Source organism: Atractosteus spatula, chromosome 25, assembly GCF_055471065.1.
Source record: "Atractosteus spatula isolate fAtrSpa1 chromosome 25, fAtrSpa1.hap1, whole genome shotgun sequence".
NCBI lineage: Eukaryota > Metazoa > Chordata > Actinopteri > Semionotiformes > Lepisosteidae > Atractosteus > Atractosteus spatula.
The window spans coordinates 2,707,218-2,730,763 of NC_142730.1; the positions used below are offsets into that span (position 1 = coordinate 2,707,218).

The window sequence follows — 23,546 nt, forward strand, 5'->3', positions numbered from 1 at the left end:
AAAATAAAGTTCACCACAGGCAGGACGTAATGTATTTATATATACTGCCCATCCGCCGCACATAATTTCGCTAATCTGCATTTTATAGAACGAGGTGATCAACAACCACCAAGTCGTTTTCAGTTGACTTTTCTCGGCTAACTGCTGCTGTTCTTGGCATTGTACTTAGAAAATGCAACAAACACAGGCAAGCTCTTAGATTACCAGGGAAAGGGCACAACACTTAGAACTGCCACCGAGGAGGACAGTTTGGAGAAAATCAATCACTTACTGCTGTTGACTACCAACTAACTGTTGCTGACTGCTGTTGACATACCAAAAGTGTTCATGGACACCCCTGGGCTACATCTATGTGATAGAATTCCTAACCGCACTGAAAACCCAGCTTCTCCAAATGGAACAGTAGAGCTCGAAGAGTTAAGTATCTAAGGAATTCACCCCTGTGGTTTGGTAGCAATATTAATTCAAAGACTTCAAAAACACATTCAACTAATTACTTCTCCACATTAGCTCTTCATCAAGGTTTTAAAAGCCTAGTTTTCCTCCTGGGTCAACCTTGGGCAAAGTGCCCATCTAATTCAATTACTGTGGAGTAAGTCATTTGCTTGTAGCTCGCCCGAAGGGAGAATCACAGTTTCAAGGGAGAGTTTTGACAAATAGCTGTTTGCACTGAATAAGTGGGGTCATACTGAAATCATCTGATGCCAAGAATGTTTCATAGAGAAATATGTGCCAAGGCAGTGGTAGGGCAAAGACTGGCAGAAAGCAATAGACTGAAAACACTTGCCCCCAAATGCAGAACTTTGGACAAAATTTTGCCCTCTGTCCCCGTGTGGGCACTGAGCTCAGCAAGGGGGGAATAAAACTTTGATTTGCACAAATTTGCATCACTGACACTGGACTTGGTAAATCAAGCTGTTGTTCACAATGTAGGTGTGCTCTCATATTCATTTGCTAATCAAATGAGCAGACAAAGAAGGCGAGCTGCTTGGTCAACATTTTTTTTCTGGGAAAATAGACATCCTTGTGCATAATCCGTGTAGAGTATAATACTCTTTATCCAGAATTCTGATTTCTCAGCATATTGAGTGAGGAGGAGAAATGCGATAATACCAGCAGTCACACAGAATGGAAGGAATACAAAAGGGTTTCATACAATTGTGATTTTAAATACATTTGAGGGTATAGATATAAAAAGGAGGTTGTGCAAAACATAGATTCTCTTCTTTATTTAGCATAAATAGCTGTGAAAAATCATATGAGTGCAAACATATAGTTTCTTATCCAAGGGGCGGAGCGCTGGCTCTGTGGCTCAGGATCTGCGCCTGTGGCTGGAAGGTTGCCGGTTCGTATCCCGCGGCCGGCAGAGGAATCCTACTCCGTTGGGCCCCTGAGCAAGGCCCTTCACCCCAACTGCTCCAGGGGTGCCGTATAAATGGCTGACCCTGCGCTCTGACCCCCAGCTTCTCTCCCTGTCTGTGTGTCTCATGGAGAGCAAGCTGGGGTCTGCGAAAAGACAAATTCCTAATACAAGAAACTGTATATGGCCAATAAAGTGATCTTATCTTATTTGTTTGCTGTTGTAATGGTGCATGTGTTGTACAATTTCTGTGTATAATACATAGAATAAACAGGTTTCAATGTGATTTTTAGAAACGCAAATTGTGTCGTACGAATACTGCAGACTGTAAGTCATTGCATAGTGGTGCAGTACCAGCCTCTGGACTGGGGTCTGGATCTGGGGTGCTGTCTGTGTGGAGTCTGTATGTTCTCCCTGTGTTTGTGTGGGATTCCTCCAGGTGCTCCAGTTTCCTCCTGCTGTCCAAAGACATATTTGACAGCAAACTGGCTTCTGGCCAGGTGTGAGTGTGTGTGTGTTTTTCTGCCCTGCAATGGACTGGTGTCCCATCCAGGGTGTACCCTGCCTTGCGCCCATTGCTGGCCAGGATAGGCTCTGGCTCACCTGTGACCCTGAAGTGAAAGAAGTGGTTAGACAATGAATGGATAGATGTGGTCACCTTTAAGAAGACTAGTAGAGTAGAGTAGTTTATTGCCAATTGTACACGTACACTGGAATTCTTAATCGCACTAAACTCTGGGGGTATACACAGTACAACAGACAACACCACACAATGTAGACAACAGGAACAATAAAAATATTGTGGAAAAATTCATATGTAGTGGTGAGACCTTGAAAAAAAAAGGGGTAGCTCTGACTTCCCTAAGCTGTTTTTTTGCAGTCTTCCATATTAAGGTAACCTGCAGTATGTTTTATTGTTCCTGCCCTTGTGATACCTGCAAATCCTCAATGATTTATTAAAATGACACCCCATACTCAACAATAAGCCCTTGTTGACTCTGGGAAATCAAAGCTCGAGTTTGTGCTCAACAAGTCCACGTGTGTCCTTGGGACAGATTGCGTATTCTGCATGAAACGGGGTGCCTTAGAAGTCATTAAGTGAGTAATTAACAATGAGACATTTTGTAATTAATCAGGACAATAATCAAGTGTTTTTAATTGACATTAGGGGGCAATTACAAAAAGGGCAAAAGCAATTGGTTACACACTCTAGAAGTTCACAGCTCATAAACAATTTCTGCTCCAGGACAAGGGTAACAGGCTGGGTGTTCTGGAAGTGGAGATTGATCCGAGTTAAAAAGCAGCCATTTTTCATGTGCTGTGCACAGCCATGACTAGTATGCATGCTGTGCTCAAGGTTAGACCTGCACGATTCATTAGCCTTGCATACTTTCAAGCACTTGCATACTGCCCAAGGCTGAAGGCATGAATTATGCTAAAACCTTGTGGAAGAAAGTCAATTGGCACTTAGCCAACCACACTGAAATGTCACAATATCCCACTAAGGCCAAATGAACACTAGACATTAGAAAACTAGTGCATTTCGCATACATTAACAGCTGCAAAAGACTCTCTCTATACAGCAGAGATTCTCAGTCTCATTCCTCTCTAACCACTGCTGGATGCCTTTTGGCCTTCCTTGTGAATAAGCCCTTAACTGCGGAGGATTGTCGAATCCTCAACTGAAGTCTTTTCCAAATTAGTTTAATGTAATCTAATTTTACTATTAAGACATCTGGCAAAAAGAACTCATGTCTGCCTGTTGTCAGCTGTAATAAACTGTTGCTCCAATCAGTCTCTTCAAAGAACTTCAAACAGCTTTTCAATTAATAACACATAGAGAAAGACCGTTAGCTGCTTAAACAGACACGAGTCTGGATCGGCAGGCAACTGATGTTTTTGGCAAGAGAGAGTCTCTGATTCCGGCCTTACAGAGACCCTAACCGGCATGTTTTCACACCATCACTAAATCAAAATGACCTGCATGTGTCAATCCACGTGAACAGTATGCTAAGCATAGAAGGGTTAATTCAACCCTACAGCTTTCTTTCCTTACACTGTAGCTTTCACTGTAGGGTTTTTTTTTTTCAGGGCTAAAAGTTTGGTACACTACGAATTGAACTGTATCTATGATTTGTGTAAATTAATTTAAACATGTTTTTTTTTTCAGTAGAAAACCCTAAAAAATGTTAACAACTTAAAGAATTAGAGTCCATGTACAGTAACTCTCCACAGACTCTTATGGATATTGTACTCTTCTCACACTACTTTTGACTCGGCCCAGAGGTCGTTTTGTTTTTTAACCGGTGTTTTCTCAGAAGCAATGCAAATACGGCGCAAACCCAAATCATCAAAGCCGTGAGATACATCCACTGCTGCTGCAGAAACCGCAGGTGTCGGTTTGCTGCCGGACGTGCACATAGGGACTAAGCTTTTAGCCAGCGGTGATTTGCAAATTACGGTATCTAGGCACCACCGTATCCCAGGGAAACGATAACCTAATGCGCGGTGAACAAGGAAAGCGCGTTACAGAGAAAAAAACAAAACCTCTCTCAGAACGTCATGCAGATAACGAGTGCGTGCCCGTCGCGCAAGCCTGGACATTGGGGAGAGAGAAAAATGGATAATATTTTCAGGCGCGGTCGCTCCTGCACTATTGGGCCTGGCGTGAGTGTCCGTGTCTGTGTGTGTCCTGCGATGGACTGGCGTCGCGCCCAGTGTGTACCCTGCCCAGTGTCTTGTGCTTGCTGGGAAAGTCCCGGCAGAGGTGCATTTGAAACTACGACAAGCTACTTCCGTTGTCGGAGCCGGTGGGCTCAAATAAACCGTCAACTAGCAAACGGAACGAGTTAAACGGGCCGATTGGCCTATTCCGCTTGTCAGATGTGAGAGGAATGCCTAATTCTGCCACGACTCGTTAATTTAAACTCTCAGAACGCCGCTCTAGCACCCTGTACCAAACAGGTGACAGTAGTTCACTGACTTTTCTTTTTTTTGTCTTATTTTATTTACTATGGTCTCCAAGGCTGGTAGAACGCGTTTTCATGGTTTTCTAAACTTTATCAGACTTTTTATTCCTGGGTTGTAACAGGATCCCGTGAATGCGATTCTTGTTTCTTCTATGCAAAATTTTCTTAAAGCAATTTCATTCCAGGTTATGGTCTGGCTTTAAAATGTAAGCTATGAGAAGCTAGGAGAGCAACAGCGTGTTTCTAATGTATGTGCGTCGAGACGGAAACTCCTCATACGGGAATTTGACTTCTTAGCCATTTGTCTGGTTCAATTAAATCATTAGTGACTGATATGGAATTGAAACAAAAAATAGAAACAAACGCTGCACTCCAGGACCACAGTTGCTTAACTTATCGATTCAGTTCAGATCACAAATCACCCGTCTTGTCCGAACAGCGGTGGTGGTAATGAGAGTGAAGCAGCCCCCCTCCTTACAGATAATTATTGTACAATCCATGATTATACAAGCGGACAAAATCATATCAGACCCTTTTCATTATCTTGATTCTGGATATCAGCTTTTTTCCCCCTCTGGCAAACGTTTAAGGGTTACCAATGTAAATCAAATAGACACAGATATTAGATTGTTCCCTTGTCTATTAAAGCAATTAATACAAATAAAGGATAAATGCAATTGTATCGGTGTAAGCGGATTATGCTGTAATAAACTACGGTACGTACGTGCAACATGTCATGACTATGTTGTAACGAGTTATGCATCTGTAATAGATTTGATGTGTAATGTTTTATTTATTTAGATGTATAAAAGCGCTGTCCGTCCATAATAATTTTTCTCGAGGTGACAATAAATGTTTCTTATTTTTTAGCGACTGTCTAGAGTTTGAACTGTCTGAACGTCCTAGTCTCCAAATGCTACCGCTAGGTGGCCGAATTGTATACGAGTTAAAAATGAAGAGAGCTGACTTGAACCTCCAGGACACGTTTTGCCCGAGTTCTTTATTCAACTAATCATTTAGAGAAGTCAAAGAACAGAAGTTCACATTAGGATGCAACAGCAGGCCTGGTTTTAAGAGCTCAGAGCCACAACTTTCAAATTTGGTCAGCTCTCCCTTCAACTGTCAATGTCAAGAGTTGTGATGGGAGAGTACCCTAAACATGTTTACTGCCCAGCAGGCGAAAAACTGCTGCCAAAAAGTGGAAGTGACAACTAATGAGGGGAATATATTTCCCTGTATAGGAGGTGATGGACTGGGGCTCCATCCAGAGGTATAGGTTCCCAAATATTCCAGGACAGGCTCCTGGCTTCCACGAACCTTACTAGGAATCAGCAGCTTTCTGCTGATGGATATGCACCAACTGGTATCATAAAAATGTGAAACCAAGCAGTCAGGAGCCAAATTAAAGCAACAGAGAACATAGCCAGACCCAGTCTGAAGATCTCTTAATTTCTGGAGGGTTAAACCCTTATTAAAGGATTTTATTGAGATATTTCCAGCACACATTTGACATCAATATCTCAGCTACCTCAGTAGATGGCTGACTCTGTGTTTTCATGCACTTTTTTTGCATTTGATACCCCAGCATGCTTTGTGACGGACAGCAATGGCTCTCTGTGGGTGCACAGCACAATGGCTCAGGTCACATGATCTGCATCTTGGGGAACACTGAAGCAATGTTGGAGGGTTTTCTGTGACAAACAGAACAGGGGAAAAACATGCACTTCCAGCAGAGGTGGGCAGTAACGTGTTCCATCTTTTCACTGAACTAGACTGGAAGACTTTCCATCATTTATTCTTTATGTCTTCTGTTCATTTGAATGGGGTTCCAGCATTTAATTCATGTTTCTCAATGATACTGATTTAACTACTACTCAATTAGCATTAGAAATAGCTTCTGGGTTTTGCGGACCAGACAAGATAAAAAATATGGAAAAACGTGTGATGTAATGGTATTAAAAATACCATTATAATGTATTGCAAAATTCTGAAACAAAAGTCCATTCGATATGTAGGAAATCTCTAACAAGAATCAAAATCTTGTTGGTGGGGTATGACAAACAATTCCAGTATTATTGGGCTTTAATCATGTAGTATGTAAAGGATTTGACAAAGCCTGTTCAACACTATGCTCTTATGCACTGAATAAATGTATCCCATTTATGTTTAGTGTGGAATTGAATGCGTAACAGAACAGACAAATGAAAATGTGATATTTTATTGTTAGATTTCAAACAAAAACTGTTATGTAAAATGATAATGAACAGCACAAACTGTATACCTGTGTTGTTTTTAAAAAAAAACAAAGATTACTTGCTCCTAGTTCTTCAACAAAGAGAGCACAAAGATCACTAGTATTTTCTAAATACAAGAAGTTGAATCTCTCACGCTCATTTCTGTAAACGGAAACAGCCAGATTTCTAGTGTTTCTCAACAATCTTGGGCCTGCGGTGTCAATTCTACCCGTTCTACAGCAGAGACGCCCAGGCCTGTTCTCTGGAGCTCTGAGGGGTTGAGCCTCTCGAGCCTGAAGCATTCAAGTCTGGTACTTGCTTCTCGCCAGAAAGACGGAGAGGATGAGGAGGAGGGTGCAGAAAGGAAACAGCAGGATGAAGGTATACAGGATGAGAGGATGCTGGGGCTCCAGGCCTAAAAAGAGAGATAAGAGGTATTTTCCAGGGGACTGAGACGGAAGTATTTCTTCAGGCAACATTTTTTGAGGTGCTGCTTATAAACAAACTCTAAGCGTTCAAAAAGTGAATAGTGAGAATGTTATAAAGTATGAATAAGTATTACATACACATTATGTACAGTTTCCACCTACTCAATACAATACCTGCTGCAACAACAGTCCCCTTCTTATTCATGTTTTTAAATGCTTTGGTACATCTCGTGAACGAGCAGTTAAAATTAGTTTGATATTCCTCCACTATGAGGAAATACTCAGAATTACAGAGCAAGGAAGAGACCTCTATAGTTCATATCGCTGTGCCGCATGCACACATACAATAGTTTTCAAAATGCCCTCTCCATGACTAACAGGAGAGAGTCCTATGAATGTTATGCCTTAACGCTACATTAGGTGACGGCGTGACCGTGTCTGTGCAAGTTTTAAATCGAAGCAGCTACTTTAAAGTTGCCCACTCAGTTGATCCAGCGTCACTCAAAGCTATGAAATCCCAGCACAAATAGAAAAGGTCGATCCAGGACTTGATCGAAGATGGTAATTGGGTGGGGTGGAGATACGCCTTATTAAACTGAGTGGTATTAAGCACTGGGTGTGTCAGCACCACAGCCACAAAACAACCAACTCCCCCGCCCTGCGAGCAGTGATGAAGTCGCTGGTCTCCTACCCCTCTTTCATACAAGTTCATACAGCTGGTCTCAAAGCTTGTGGGATGCCTGAACTTTGACCTAACGTCCTGTAATCAGATGCACCGGAGGCAAAAGACATCATATCTACGACTCACGCTGTGGCTTCTGACGAAGGATCTGCGTTGTATGGAAGCAGTCATGATACTTCAGCCGGCACTCGAACATCAGTGTCTCTTGGGACTCCACCTGGAAGCGTGTGGACAGGACGAATTCCGTTCCATTCTGAGTTGCGTTAAAGTATGTTTGCACCTCTGTTCCATTCTGAAGCAGTGAGAGGCGTACATTGTCCACGGAGGGCACTCGTATCTCACAGCAGAGTTCTGAATTATTTTCCGACATCATAAAGAAGTTAAGAGGCCCTGAAAGAAAGTGAATACCCACAAAAACTAATAACAGGAATCCTTAAACAGGGATATTTGTTGGCTCTATGACTGGAAGCTGGCTGTTTCTACCCTCCAGAGTGCTAAGGCATCTCTCCATGAGGCAACTGTCTTCTTCTAAGTAGAAATGATCTCTACAGTGACCTCTGACACATGGTCAAGGTCTGGTCCACCCTGTTTCAGGGCTCTTCTCTGTCTGTCTTCTTTGCTTCACCTAGCTGAGCTACTCTGCATACTTTATTACCAGGAAGTGGCTTGTCCTTTGACTCTGGTATACTGCTACACTAATCGCAGACCATCCTATAGGTGGGTGGCTACTTTTCTAAAAGAAAGGGAGCGTGAGGTTATTCCTGCAAGCTTCCTGAAAGAGAAGAGTAGCCATAATGCTATTTGGGCTGCTTGGAAGCTTCTACGTAGGGTTTTGTCAATGAAAGAGAAAGTATACAAGACATGCCAGCCCTTTGTCCTCCACAGGACAGAGGGTGGAGACAGGGCTGTAAGCTTCTGACTGGTCTCAGAGAGATGTCTAATGCTCTACACTGAGGTCAGAGATAACTCCTTGGTCGGTAGCTACTTTTCTCTTTCTGTGAGCCAGCGTGATAGGCGTAACCTAACATTTTTGAGTTTGAGTTTTCAAGTCCTTGTTGAATTACCATGAACAAACAGTTGTACTCCAAGAGGGCTCCTAGTCCTCACAGGCGAAGTGTTGTTCACGATGTAGGACATCATGCAGTAGTAGGTGTTGGTATCCTCCAGCTGGACCTGCTGAAGCTGCACAGATTTATTGTGGGGTGTTCCATCGCCTGCCTGCACTACCCGGTTCTTGTACTGCTCTGCTGTATGGGGAAATATGTACTCATCCTCATTGTCCTTTCCACTGATATACCAGTATAGGATTGGCCGGGATACAATTTCGTTGGTGTAGGAAAATTTGCAGTTCATGGTGACATTTTTGCCAACTTCAGCCATCACAAAATGTGGATATTGAGTAACGTTGATTGTACACAGAGCTCCTGGAAGTGAAAACAAAAGAAGATTCAGTTTCGTTTTACCTGAACCATCCCAAAAGATCAGGATCATGAGCTCATCTTGCAAAGTCACAGTCTCCTCATCATTTTCATTCCATTCAGATATATAATAACATCATAGAATCAAGTTTTGGTTAATCAACACGTTGAGTGTCTAGTCTAAATATGTGCTTGCAGTTGGGGGTTTTCATCATAAAAGAATCCAAACTGCTTCATACACAGTATAAAAGGGGACCCACTACATTCACTACTGACTTGCAGCTTTGGGTTGTTCTACATTAGCAGTCCCACTGCAGAGCAGATCAGCCACAGAAATAGAGAAATACAGAGCAAATTTATTTTGGTTTGTGTGAGCCCAAAAGAAGATTTCAAACAGGACACTGGAGTTAAGATTCTTACTTTTGAAAATAGTGTTATGGAATCTTTAATGTCAGGACCCTAATTTTAACATCTTGTCCACTGAATGACACCTCTACAACACCGTGTCCCTCTCCTGTATTTGCAGTTCTAGAGAGTTCAGCACCAAATTTCAGTTTGTCATCTTTCAGAAAATGAGAAACCTTTTCCAGGGATTCGGAAGATTGAGGAGCATTCTTTCATTTGGATATACTGACCTATTTGCAGGTGTTTCCTAACTGGAAGTTAAAAGCAGAACATCCAGGATTTAGATTACACCAAGACTGGCCCTCAGTGTTTTGGAGAGTGCTATCACACACAGGCACAAACGAAACAGGTGCTCTCATTTAAAATATTCCACTGTTCAAACAGCTGATCACAGTGGTACAAATCTTAATCTTTGTATCCAAAAACTGGGTTTTTTTTACTACATACTGTATATAACGCAGAGAAACACTGAGTGACGAGAAGAGGTTTAACTGACACACTAAAGGGTTGGGTGACTGAAAAACCTCACAATTAATGACATGCTGTGAAAAAGGTCAGATATTGCTGATTAAGGTAAAACATTTGCTATGTGTTTTTAGGAAGCACAAAACACAGCAAATACATTTCAGGTACATTTCAAGTCTCACTGATTGGATTAACACTTTTTGACACTACCCATCTTCTCAAAGTCCAGATTATTAGCAAAACAACCTGTTTGAAATTGTTATAGGACATGTATTCTTGTCCATCAATACAGAGGTCAAACTACCTGATCGGATCCCATCCTAGTTCTCCCAGGCAGTTGACAGACTAAGGATTTTCCTCGGCCTCTGTCCCATCACAAGATGCTCAACCTCACCTGGCCAGGGGGACACGTGTTCTTCTTCTTTCTGGGTAGCTTTTGGGTCTTGCTGTATGGCAGCTGTAACACAGGCAGAGCAGAAAAGAGCGCAGAGTTCTTACCTTGCAGCAGGCAGAGGCTCAGAAACACCCCGCGCCGCATCCTGGCGTCCCTTCACAACCAATGAAGCTGCAGCAAAAGAAGGGAAAAAACGTGAATCACCTCACGTAGGTTTGAGCGCTTTCTAAGAAATTCAACACTAGACTGGGCGGATGGACTGTCGACTTCTACCGAGCTGGCGTCTCTTGATCTTTATATAAGGGAAAGCTCTCATCGGGTTCTCTGTCTCACGTTACATCACAGAAAAAAACATGACTAGAAGTGTTTCCCATAAGGCTGTGCACGATTGGCTAGGCCTGCGCTGTGTGGGATTTCGGCTGGGCGCGGTGTCCTAGCCCTACCACGCAGCTATGACCCCTTTGACCCCTGTGAATCTGTGAGCGGGGGTGGCTGCCAAGTCTGCTGTAGGTGCCAGAGCTCTCCGAAGGACAAGCCTGGTAGAAAAGGAGTACAGGTTTTCCATCCCTTCCTTGGTAACTAAAAGGGTTGTAATGAGGAACGAAACTGAATCACAATGAGAAAATCAGGTGGAGAGGCGCATACAAGTTTTTTTGTATATTTTAATGGAAAGGCTTGGACACAATAGAAGACTAAGAACCATCTTACAGGGCTATTTATGAGATCTGATTCCCATAAAACAGTCAGTGATGACCTAGAACACAAATTCTCTAAAGTGAGAACTATGTTAATGTGAACTTTTTTACAAATTCTGCCATGCTTTATGGTGTGGTGGATTCTTAAAAGGATTGTTTTAACTTAATTTCCTGTGTTTTGCTTGCTATTCCATTTGTTCTGAGGACTTTTGATCTAAGGAACCACACTGCAGTACTTTGACATGATTTGGGACAGTGCCTTAGACTGAGACACAGGGTGCAAAGCAGTTGAAACTGTGCTCAATTCGCACTCTTTCTTAACTATGGGGAAGCAGCAATATTAAATGAAAAAAGCAAACTTTTAAACAATCAGAGCTTCAAGGGTTAGTTTTACTTAGATTTTTTAAAAATGTTTTTGGTTTTCTTTGACTTATTTCATGGTATTGTTTGAAATGGGCTGGCTGCTATACGGTAATTCACTCCAGTCCTTGAATGGTATTCTATTAACCAGTAAAGAACAGTACAGTCCACATTTGTAGAAATTGGTGCATTCCAACAGTGAGTTTATTTAGTAGCCACTGACATTTCTATAGTCTTAAATTCTTCAAATCATTATTTTATTATTTAAATTACATTTAATTCATATTACATTTTAAATTCAGAGTCACCTAAATCAGGTTTTAAAAACTTAACTTTCTTGTTAAGTTGAAACCACTGGCAGATAGCAACTGACTCAAAATGTCAGGATTGATGACGAAGGAGTAAGACATAATGTCAGTGTGTCATCATGGAAACTCACTGCTGCCAAGAAGACAGTTAGAGATAGCTGATCTCGAAGATGTTTGCTCTTTTTTTGACAGTTAAGAGCCACAGAAGCAGAGACTGTGACTTCAGATATATAAATTAATATTATAATTATGAAAGACATTAGTTTCTTATGTCGCCATCTCAGTATCAAGCCAGTTCAGGCTGCACAAGTATAAAAAAACCCTGTAAAAACAGGATGACAATAACAGGATACACCTACAGCGGAAAGCTTTGTGTTGTTTATTCTTTTCTATCTTTCTTGTCAGCCTGACCCATATCAGGTATTTCCCGGAGATGTGGAGAAAAACACCTTAAGTGAAGAGTCTAGATCATGTAAGGAAAAACAACCCCATCTCTAACAGTTGAGTAAATCTGATGGCGGATCTACTGGTTATTCCCAGCTACCGGCCTCGGGTCACGATCCCATCCTGGAGAGCTCAACGAAGATGCAAAGCCAAAACAAAGGGAAGAAAACTCTCGCACTGCTTGAAGATGCTAAAGTGCCTTATTATCAGCTCCAGACTGCACACTGTACAGTGCGTTTGGCTCAGCCATCCCCTTCTTCAGGAGCCAGCACAATCACAGAGTCCCAAACCCCGCACACCTGCGCAGTCAAGCAGGGCAGGAGCAGCAGGTAAAATTCCAAAGGATTCCGCCTGGGAAGCAGCCGGCCGGTGAGGTGTGATGTCGACAAGTTCGGGGTTTTGCATACAGAAAGCGATACAGGAAGAGAGACGCAGAGTTTGAGAGGAGCCCGTATGAAGAGGACGTGTTGGCATCATGTAGGCAGCACGGGGAAAGTGCTAGAAGACACAGTGGAAAGAGTAGAATTTGCATCAGGCAACGTTTTGTTCAAATCATATAGTGTGTCCATGAAAATAATCTGACCAAGAGACACCATGTGTGATAATTACTGAAGGTCCCAGCACACAACCCTGTAGAACACCAGGACTAAACTGAACATCAAAAGTTTTAAAACAGCTAAGATTTATGATTAGACCTTGAGGAGCTGCATAAGAGACAAATTAACTAGGGAAAGTACTATCCATCAATCCATTTTCTAACCGATTCTTCCAAATCAGGATCACAGGGGACCTGGAGCCTATCCTAGCAAGCAACGGGCACAAGGCAGGGTACACCCTGGACAGGACACCAGTCCATCACAGGGTAGACACCCAAACCCAAACACTTAAGAAAGTACAAGTCATCCCAAAATAGGATACAGAAAATGACTTGCAGCATCTTATCTAGTACTTCCCAGATAATTATACATTTGTATTTTCCCCCCACAATTATACTAGTAAACCTGGGCTACTCAAAAGGAGATTGGTTCTTTCCATATCCCCAGAAAAAAAAAACACATACTAATCGATGTCACTAGAGTGCCTCATAAAAGTCTACATCCACATTTCACCATTGAGGCAACTAAGGCTTACATCTGGGTTTAACAGTGTCTTACTATAGGAAGCGCTGAAAGAGGTTTTGCATTTGCATTAAGCATTGTGTAATCATATGTAACTGAAATTTAGGGGCACATTTTTTGGCATTCTGTATTACACATTATGGGCAAGGTGTCACCTCAGCCACTGCAGAGCGATGTGTTGGAGTTGTGCACAGGAAGTAGATAAGAAATCGCTTACAAAAAAGAACATTTAGTCTAGAGATTCTGTTGTCGGCACTTCAAATGTGCCATGCTGTTAGGGTTTTTTTTTTCAGCATAATGTATGGTTTTGTTTTGTTTTTTTAATCGCTACAATGAAGCTTTTGTGTTTTTCTCAAACTGTGGCAGGAAAATCATCAAACTCATTCTGTTAAAGAGCTCGTCTTTCTTATTGGTGGCAATGCCACATCAAAAGGTCTTCACTCTCGTGAAGTTTCCGCTCTGTAGTATGTTCTCACTCGCTGAATGGTGAGGAGGTACACTGGAGAGACACAATCATTTCACACTTCAGGGCTGCCCCGCGAAAAATATTCATTTTCACCCCATGGCAATCGTGGGGTTCCTCAGTGCAAACAGAGCTAACACAAAACGCTGTGCCAATGTTTCCAAAATGCTGTTGGAAGGTTAAGTGGTGAAGGTGTTGCACAAAAGATTTTACCAAGGTTTCTACAACTTTGCTCGCAGGATGCAGGTTGATAATGTAGCTTTTAGACATAAAGTTGCAGCCACCTCACAGAAAACAAACCCTGGCTTACATGTCATGTGTACAGGTTTTCAGAAGAGAGTACTGTACATGTGAGTGCCTTACATGCGTTATTAAAATGGCAAACAGTTACAAAGACCCACACCGGAAAGTTAACACATCGTGATAATGACCTCTGATGCTGCCCTCCTTCGATTACTCCGAAGAGCTCCTCTTCCACTTTGCTCTGGAGCTTGTTTTTAAAAAAGACCGAGGGACCCCCTGAGCTATCTTCCTTCCTTTGTTTCATGACCTCTTCTGAGCAAGCTGCGGCAGGAAAAAGAGAGAGTCTTCTCCTTTCTGTTCTGCAGTTGAGTAAGACAGCGAAGCTTCTAACGTCCTCTTTTTGCTTTTTGGTGCTCTCTGTCTGACTCTTTTTGTTTTTTTGATGTCTTCGGTTTTTTTCCCATCTTGCAGCTCAGAGCAACACAGAAAACCAGGAGAAGAAGGACAGAGCTGCGGCTCAGTGTCCCGGGCCTCCGGCGTCACGCAAGGGGGGTCTCGCCGGCTGAGCTAAAGGAGACCTCCCCCAACCCGGGCGGCTGAGATCCCCGTTACACGCAGGGGCGTATTCGTTACACCTAGAGTCAATCTGTAAAAACCTTTCTGCTCTCGTTTTTTTTCTTCCTTTACTTTTGTTGTACTTTTGTCTTTTTCTTGATTTGTGTTGTACAGCTTGGATTTGGAAAGGCGGTTTATAAATGAAAGTTACAATTGTTATTAGTACTAGTAACTAGTTGGATGAGATCCTTGGACCAATTAACTAGGAGCTATCAAACTGGCTCAGTGGGCTAATGGGCTTGTATAAACTCTAGAAGAAGGGGGATTTTTTTCCAGAGAATCAGGTGCTGAAGTTCTGTTCCCCTGTGGGTTCTGTACTGACATTAAACCTTCCTCAAAGAAATTCCAGAAGCCTTATTTTGATAGAAAGCCCCTTGCTTTTTTTAACAAAAATGACGGCATTTGTCCTCGATACACTTCAGCCTTACTTCTGGAATAAAGGAAAAATAATTGCTTTTCAGTAAAATGTATTTAGACTGTTTGTTTACAAGGGCACACACCCCACAGTTGGGTTTCTTCTTTGAGATGGAAAACTGTGATCAAAGATCACCTTACATGTGTATCAAGTTTAATCTGTCGTGTTTTTCATACATCCCTAAAGTGGTGTTCCCTTGTGTGAACTATTTCTTTTTCGATTAAATATTGCTGTTGTTTTGTTGGCAGTTTTCAGAAAGGCGGAAATTTGAAGGTGCCCACATTTTACCAAGTGCCACTAAAACAATGACGATGGGAAACTTTCTGTGGTTAAAGGTTTGCAGGAGTTGTTTTTCTGATGAAAACAGCACAGCAGTGACCTATAAAATTTGCTTCAGTTTATTTAATTGCTACTGGCCAAAAGCCATACAGTATTCCTGGTTTTTATTCCTCCTGAACTTGTAATTTAGCTACTCACTACCAAACAGACTGGAAGTCAAATGGCCTCTTCTCTTTTGTAACGTTTCTTATATTCTTAATTGCCTGCCTAATTATTCCTCTTTTCACATCAGTTGTGAGCAACTTAAAACCAGACTCATCAAAATCAGTCCTCAGAAAAATCACCGTAAAAGATTTTTAAAGGATTAACATGCTTTGTAACACCTTATGTGTCAAGCACAGTAATGTACATACAGAATATTATTTTGTTCATTTTGGGTGTGGATCTCACTCAATGTGCTTGGTTACTCTGTGCAGCACACACAATGTGAAGAGACATTTAAGGGGGAAAATGCAGGAATTAAGGAGATGTTCAATTTGAACCCACACAAGCAAGTCTCCACAGTGCACGAAGGAAGTAACAGGTACAATACAAGAGAGGAAATAGACCGCAATGCTGGAGGATTATCTCGTTACTAACACCACCCAAACACTACCTAGTTCATACACATCTGCAATAGTGGCAAATCTTTTCAGCCTAAAGACATTATGAACCAAGTTGAATATCAATTAGAATTAGATACATTTCTGCAGAAGTTATCTGGAAAGAGACAGCCTGTTAAAAATCAATTCCAAACACACCTGTTGAACTCAGTAATTTATTACGAAAAAATTTGATTTTAATGCACCTTGAAATGACAAATGTATCTTGAAATGACATTGAGCTTTCTGAGCTTTCCTTTGAGTCTGATTATGAACAGAGCACTAGAGATAACGTGCGGCGATGTAGCTGTAAACGTACCATATCTGAGCAAAGAGTAAAGCAGGATATTAGAAAAAGAAAAGGGCCCAAAAACACATCAGTGAGCTAATCATAAAGCAGCAACTTTTCTGTCACATCATCCTTTTCTCGATTATCTTGGGGGGAGCTCTCAAAAAGCCAAGTCTGACAAGCTCAGAAAAGAGGGCACACAAGGCTATGCAAATGTCTTCATTGAGGAGCAGAAGATGAATACCTTCTATAAAAGATCACACCCAGGTGTGAAAGCCTAAGTAAGTGACGCTTTGTCTTTCAGATGACAGGAGTGCAAAGGCAAAACTATACAGGATGAACAAGCATTATTGCAGCAGGCTGGTGTCTGGGGCAGCTGTGTTAACAATCACCTCTGCTTTCTATCTCATTCATACTTATTATAGTCAAGGCCTGTAAGGTGTCTTGCCTGCAATTCATTATTAGCTCTGTACTGCTAGACATCCACCTCTATGAAGGCCTTGCACCTAATATCAAAATGAGTTTTTTCAGTTGCCACTGAGCCATTTCATCTTGCTATTCATCTGCTGTATAATTTATTCACTACTTTGCAGAACACGCGTTTCTGATTTCATTTGGCTAGAATGTTCCCATCTTCATCAAAATACTTTGATGGTTGCACTAATCTCCTTAGAAATCGACTCCTAAAACCATCTTCAAGTATTTTATGTAAGAAATTCCGAAAACGTAACAGGATGTCACAAAAAAGAAACATAATACACGACACAAAATATATAAAAACACCGGAAAACAACAAAAAAATATTCACAGACAATGAACAAACTCCTAAAACTATTTTGAGCAGACTGTGAACATTACTTGTGTCAAAACCAGCACAGAAACCCCTAGGACCTACAGAAGCCATTTTAACCTGAGGAATAGCAACATAATTTAAAGCTGCTCTGAGCCACACAGTTACTTACATTCCGAATCCAAAAAACCTCCGTTAAAATGTGCTGAGAATGCTTTGATGGGACAAAATTATGATTTTTTTACTCCATAATTTTGTCCCATAAAGGTACTTTTTTTCCTTTTACGGTTAACTGGCAACGAATGTGGAGCACAGCTCTGAGAAAACTCGCTTCTGTTTTTCAGAGAAAATAATTAAGTACTGCTGGAATTAAAAGAGACATTTTCTTTATTGTTTTCTTAGGAATTCGTAGGCGCCGATCAAGATATACATATATATGTTAAAATAATTTGATGTTACGGAGGCGGGCAAAAGGATGCATCTTATATTAAATACTCCTTTATACAGTCATAACGAAGCCTCGCTCCTCACGGATATATTGAAGGTTATGTGGAAAAAATGAACACCCATTACAGTATCAGCTAACAGAAAACTGATATCAGCATTCATAAAACATCGCTCTTCATTAACACACCAACAGACTGCATAGTGTAATTAAATGGAAATGAAAATTGCTCTTCGTGTATATATTTTACAGTAATTAAATTGTTCTTTTCATGCATTTTTATTTCCTGACAAAGCGTCAGCAACCGCAGACTGAACGTTTTCCACGCGTGACGGAAGAAATGAATGAAATACACTAAATACACTAAAACTCACCGACTTAACATTGCAAGATCATGTGGGACTTTTCTGGTAACTGTTTCCAAGCCGTTTTCGAGAAAGGTATATAGGTACTGTATACAAAACAACAACTACCGATAATTAAGGTATAGAACTCTGCTCTCATGAAAGTAAGCTAACGATGACCTGTAGGTTTATATTAAAATATCCTCTTTTTTTCCCCAAAAGGCAAGTTTTGTCTCGTCAACGTTGTGATAGGTTGACAAGACTTTGATTCCCCACAGTGAACTCCATTATTTGTGGCTCCTTTGATAAAGATGAGGGAAAAGGCTGTATAATATTGTAACGCTTACGGCCGACAGGTACCGTGTAAGAGCCGGCGTACCAGAGCAGGTGACGTCACCGCCCTTCCCTGTGATAGCAGGACTACAGCTACTGGGCTGTAGAGAGATCTCTCTTTAGCTCACCGGGCTGGGTCGCTGCTGAGTGACGCGGGAGTCCCGGGTTCGAGCCCCGGACGGTGCGGGGCCGACCTGATGCGGCAAGGGCGCCCGCCTGAGCCCCCGTTGCGTTACAATATAAACACGGGTTATGAGCTATATGGTAATCGTCCAACACGTGGAATATATTTCACTCCATTAAGGACTCAAAGCCATCGACCAAAATGATCAAATTCTAATTTATTATTTTAAAAATAATCATAAAGATGAGCCATTTTTGCTCTAGTTTTGGAAGACTGCTGTGTGTGCAAGACTTGAATTACGCATCAAGTAGTTTGTAAGCCTTTGACACAGGACGACTATTTCCTTATAGACTTTCTGATATGAAGTCATCTTCCTTTTTTCTTTGAACACCTTTAAATGACATTTGAAAAAGCTTTTGAACCCCACATAAAAGTGACTTTCATCAAATTCCCCTTTCCTCTTCTGAAGTACCAGTATCTTGTAACACTTCATCATTTTATCGTCACTGCCAAAATATTTTGCACATTTTTGCCTCAATAAGTAAGCGCAAGCAATAAGCTCGGATTTAATCCCATGGTTCTCTTTTCAGCGTAAAGCCCTGACATTTTAAAATGGCTTGTGGCTTTCAGACGTGTAAGGTTGCCTTTGCAAATTTGCTGTTTTCTGGTTGGCATGCTAGCTCTGAGGGTGAATTGGTTTCATCATCTAGGTGGTGGAGGGGAGCCCCCACTGCCTGTAAAGCCCTTTGGGTTGACTGTCCAGAAAAGTGCTATATAAGTGTAAGCAATTATTATTAATTATGATTATTCACCTTAAATATAACTGTAACACCTGGTCAGTGTCAACATTTCCAGTTCTCAGGAGCTTTAAAGAAGGGGAGATGTTTGCCGAGACGTGCGGGTGAAAGATTCAGTGATCAAAGCAATTGTAAAGCTGACCTTGGCATCAGCAGTATATGGAAAAAAGCAGGTATAGGGACAGATGGACACAGAAAGAGGGGGCAGGAGGACATGGGAAGAGACAGAAGGTGAGAGCTCCTTGTCCAGATCATCCAGAAAGACCAAATTGGAGTTAGCTATTTGAACCTCATTATTAAGAGAACTTGCTCTTCTGTTGTTTTTAGGGAAACTCTGATCTCCTAAATCCCTTTTTAGGAGAATCCCTTTGGTTAAAAACGGCATCTCCTGGTTAATTTAATTCACTTATTGACTAACACATTTGGCCTATTTCTGATATTTACAATTTTCAAATTCAAGTTTATTGTCCTATGTACCGAAGTACAGTGAAATGCTTACTTGCGGGCTTTCCTCACATGACAAATTACATAAAAGTTGACATAACGCTGGCAAAGAAACTGACATCACAATTCTTGGAGACGGGGACCCTTTCGTAACCCTCTACGTGTAACAATATTAGTGTATATTCAGTATATTGGGGGTAGCATAGCGCTAGTCTTCTTCACACCATAGAAATTACCTCCATAAATACTGGGACAGTGAAGCCAAAAAGTGCTATTTTTGCTGTATGCTCTAGCAATTTAGATTTGAGATGAAAAGACGAATATGAGGCAAAAGTACAGAGTGTCACCTTTTAATTCTGAGTATTTCTGTGTCTATATGCTGTACCGAGGCTCCACGGCCGAAATGTTGTGTTTTCTTTCTTCTTTTTTTAGCATGGAATAAACCTTTTACATGTTTTAGAATAGTACCACTTTTTGTGTTCCATCCCCCCCATTTCAGGGGCGTAAAAGTATTGGGACAATCGTTTGCCAGGTGTATCTTATTGGTCAGGCCACGTTTAAAATTAAGCTGCCATTCAGAACTTCAATCCAGTTTAATTACCTAACTAACATTTAATTACGTAATTAGTAGATGTTACCATCTACCGCCATCTGTCCGTGTAATAAAGAACACTTATGCCTGATCTTTGGTGCACCATTACCTCTTCATGTGGGTTTTGGAAAAAGAAATGCAAGACATTTTATGCCCAAGATGTTTCAGCAATAAGATATAGAGAAAAAAAAAGAGGCATGTTTGAAAGGGCGTTTCTGGGCATTGGCAAACAGGACATGGCTGTTCAACATTCTACTACTGAAACAGATCCAAGATCCATCTGCCTATTCTCCATGGGTCTTCACCCATAAGGTTTAAATCTTAACAAATTTCATAAACAGGCATGAACAAACACGTTAAATGTGGTTAAATTTAAACAGCAGTTAGAAAAAGGGAACAATGATTTAATCTTACCATCACTTTTCTATTCCTTCTTTCCCTACACTTCAGCTCCCTACACTCTGTTGAAATTGATTTCAGCGATGCCACTTAAAAATGCTTTTTCATTTTTGTTTATATGACAGGGGAAGGTGGTTTGCACAAAGCCTTATTTAATGAGAGCTTAACAGACCACTTCCTGTGAAATAGCCTAACGTTTGCATTTCCATGATCTATATACTATTTTTGTTTCCATCTGTCTTATCTACTGTTTCTGCTAAACCTGTTTCAAAACCTAACCTAATAATGATTCTGAAGAAGGCATCAGCCCAGAAACCAATTGTATCCCCAATAAAACCCTTCTCCTAGAATGGGCTGGAATGCATGACATTAGCTGCAAGTCATAGACGTTGTATTGCATAATGCTTTTGTAAACATGAGGGATCAAACTACATGCCTTGAATCTCAAATGGATCGTACATACAATGAGCCAGTTACTAACAGTTAAGATATGGGAATGAATCTTGTACCAAAGGAGAAATCTGAAATCTGGTGAAATTATTTTTAGTTACCAACAGCTGGTCTTTTGACACTGCAGTCATAAATGAGTGTTCTGAACAAAAAAAGACATATAAACTTAACCGCGATTTCCTACTCCACATTGCTCAACACTGAAGGTAGTTAAAAAGATCTTTGAGGTAAAACGATCAATCAGCCTCAATATAAACAGAAAACGTCTAAAGTTACCAACTTTGAATAGTGATGCAGTAGGCCTTAATACAAAGACCTCCTCAATCAACAGCCAGTGAAACTACTTTTTTCATGGTACAACTTTGTTGAAAATATTTCCAATTTTAGTTTTTCCATGTAAAAGTACGTCATAACTATTGAACAGTGAAGCGATAAATAAATAATCTTTATACAGAGTAAGAGTAAATATTGAATCTCTTCCAGGACACTTTGACACAAAACAGGATTATTTGGTTGCGTGTAACTGAACTAAATGAACATTCAATCGATCGCTTTTAAACATCGTTATTGATGCACTGTAACCACATCGGACCCGAAAATGTGTTTTACTTTTTCATAATAATTCAGGGGTATCACAAATAATTTTTATTTTTTTTTCTTCATGCGCAGTTAGCCGTTTTTTAGAAGATGCGATGTCTTCATTACGTTATGCGTTTATTTCTCACTGACAACCAATCTAACGTCCTCAACTACTAGACTCGGACTATTACTTAACCAACTGGCTGCGCGAACATGAAACCAAAGTACTTTACGCGTCGATTCAATAAAATATGCTATTTATTTTTTAAAAATCATATAAGACTACTGTCTTGTCAGGTGCCGCGCAACATTTAAACAGCCAAGACGAATTCTTTATCACACGATCTGCACGTCAATTTTACTGCCACTTTTAAATCCTGTTCTGTCGCAAAATGCCCGATCATTTGAAAAATAAGCACGAATATCCGATACAAACGACTGGACCAGAACTGGGGCATCAACGAGTTACAGCCCTTTGTGAAAACAAAAGCAAAAGCCGACAAACAAACAACACGCCTCGCGTGCAGATAACTACAGTACTGAAAAACAAACAACAACAAAACAACTTTTTTTCAGGGCAGAATTAAACTTAAAGTTCGAGGAAAACTCACCTTCTCCAAAAAGGCCATTTCAGTGAAAAACGCTGGGCACTGCATTCCAGGTGGGGAAGCCCATTAAAAACCGCAGATCCGCCTCCCATGGGGACATAATGACGTTTTGTTCCGAAATAAAATGACAACCAGCAGGTGTGTGGGTCACCAGCACCAGGATTGGGAATCACTTTCTAGATCTTTATTATACGCATAGATTGACACCTGACAGCCAGTCTGAAATTAAACTAGCACTGTAAGTTAAGCGCTTCTTCATGTAGACAAATGTACTGTGAGGGTACGTCTATCCCTGCACTAACGGTATCTCAATATCAGTGGGGTGGTTTGAGTCTCACACATGCCAGGCCCTGAGGAATTGTTGCACTTTTCAATGCATCCGAGTTTACACTTTGAGTTCTGTAGCTCTGTGCTGCCCTCTACGGTTCATCGTAACGTTGCCTGCACTGGATTTATATTTATAGAGTAATGGTCAATACCTTCTTAACATACAGAACTTATCAACTACAAAATGACTAATACAGAATCCTTTCCCTTACTGACGTTGCACTAAAGTTGTGCAGCTGAAGTACATTTCTGCACTACAGGTGCACTCATAAAATTGAGCCAAAAGGAAAATGCCTAATAATGGCAGAAAACACAAATCAACACAATGTTTTCAGGAACGCTCATACCCGACATGCCTTGCTCTCCAACGGACGTCCTCAAAATTCACGTTTTGCAACATGATCAAGCAGTTGCAAACAGGAGAGAACTGAAAGTTAAAAGACAAGAATAAAGGATCTCCTGTACTGAAAAGGATGTGGAAGTCTGCAACAAGCCGTCTATGCTGATTTCATCACTACAGTAGATCAAAGAGTTGCTTAGTAAGCAGGTGGTAAAATGCTCTACGGGTCTCTGCTCATTACGCATTTAAACATTAAGGCAGAGGTTCTCAATCTTGGTCCTGCAGTGCCTGTGTGAGTCTGCTGATTTTTGTTCTAACCTCGCCCTTAATCAGCAGTTCCACTTGCTTCCTGTAGCTTACTGTTCTTCTCAGGTATTTACCAAGCTTAAAGGTAAAAGCAAAGGACAGGAGCTGGACTTTGGGAGCAGGGTAGCTGTTCTTCTGACAAGTTATTTTAGTTCTTTTGATGATAATCTCATTCGACAGACAGGTAAGCATAGCCAGACTGAAATGAGGGAAAAGCAGATTCAAAACCACGATGCAACATATCCAAACCCTATCCTAACCCTAACCCTACACCAGTGACAGTCAACTCCCATCCTTGTTATGCAGCTTTAAACAAGCGCCCCATGAAGATGGAGAGAAATACGGCTTATATGACTGTATATCCAGTGAAATAGGTCATTAAATCCGAGAAAGAATGACAACCAGAAAAAACAATGCTGCAGAACTGGAGTTGCCAGTACCTA

At 41.1% G+C, this 23,546-nt stretch overlaps 1 protein-coding gene across 2 annotated transcripts; it reads right to left on the reverse strand.

Moving 5' to 3' along the window:
* Window positions 1-6,534: 6,534 nt before the first annotated feature.
* On the reverse strand, window positions 6,535-22,407 carry LOC148815056 (uncharacterized). Of its 2 annotated transcripts, none has more exons than XM_088905340.1 (5): window positions 22,134-22,407; window positions 10,266-10,526; window positions 8,738-9,097; window positions 7,800-8,063; window positions 6,535-6,978 (listed from the first exon to the last, which is right to left on the reverse strand). In XM_088905340.1, the coding sequence occupies exons 3-5, from the start codon at window positions 9,051-9,053 to the stop codon at window positions 6,866-6,868; spliced, it is 693 nt and encodes a 230-aa protein (XP_088761466.1). In that variant the 5' UTR covers window positions 9,054-9,097; window positions 10,266-10,526; window positions 22,134-22,407; the 3' UTR covers window positions 6,535-6,865. The 2 variants fall into 2 exon arrangements, with proteins under 2 accessions (XP_088761466.1, XP_088761464.1); XM_088905338.1 differs by having other exon boundaries at window positions 10,460-10,526; window positions 22,134-22,207.
* Between the last annotated feature and the right edge of the window lie 1,139 nt (window positions 22,408-23,546).

What these genes read in the sequence shown, in the direction of transcription:
- LOC148815056 (XM_088905338.1), bottom strand. Translation starts at nt 10,499, where the DNA reads ATGCGGCGCGGGGTGTTTCTGAGCCTCTGCCTGCTGCAAG. An exon ending in GAGCCTCTGCCTGCTGCAAG is followed by an intron (nt 9,098 to 10,459) that starts GTAAGAACTCTG and finishes TTTCACTTCCAG; the next exon opens with GAGCTCTGTGTACAATCAAC. An exon ending in CCTTCGTCAGAAGCCACAGC is followed by an intron (nt 6,979 to 7,799) that starts GTGAGTCGTAGA and finishes CTCTCTTTTTAG; the next exon opens with GCCTGGAGCCCCAGCATCCT.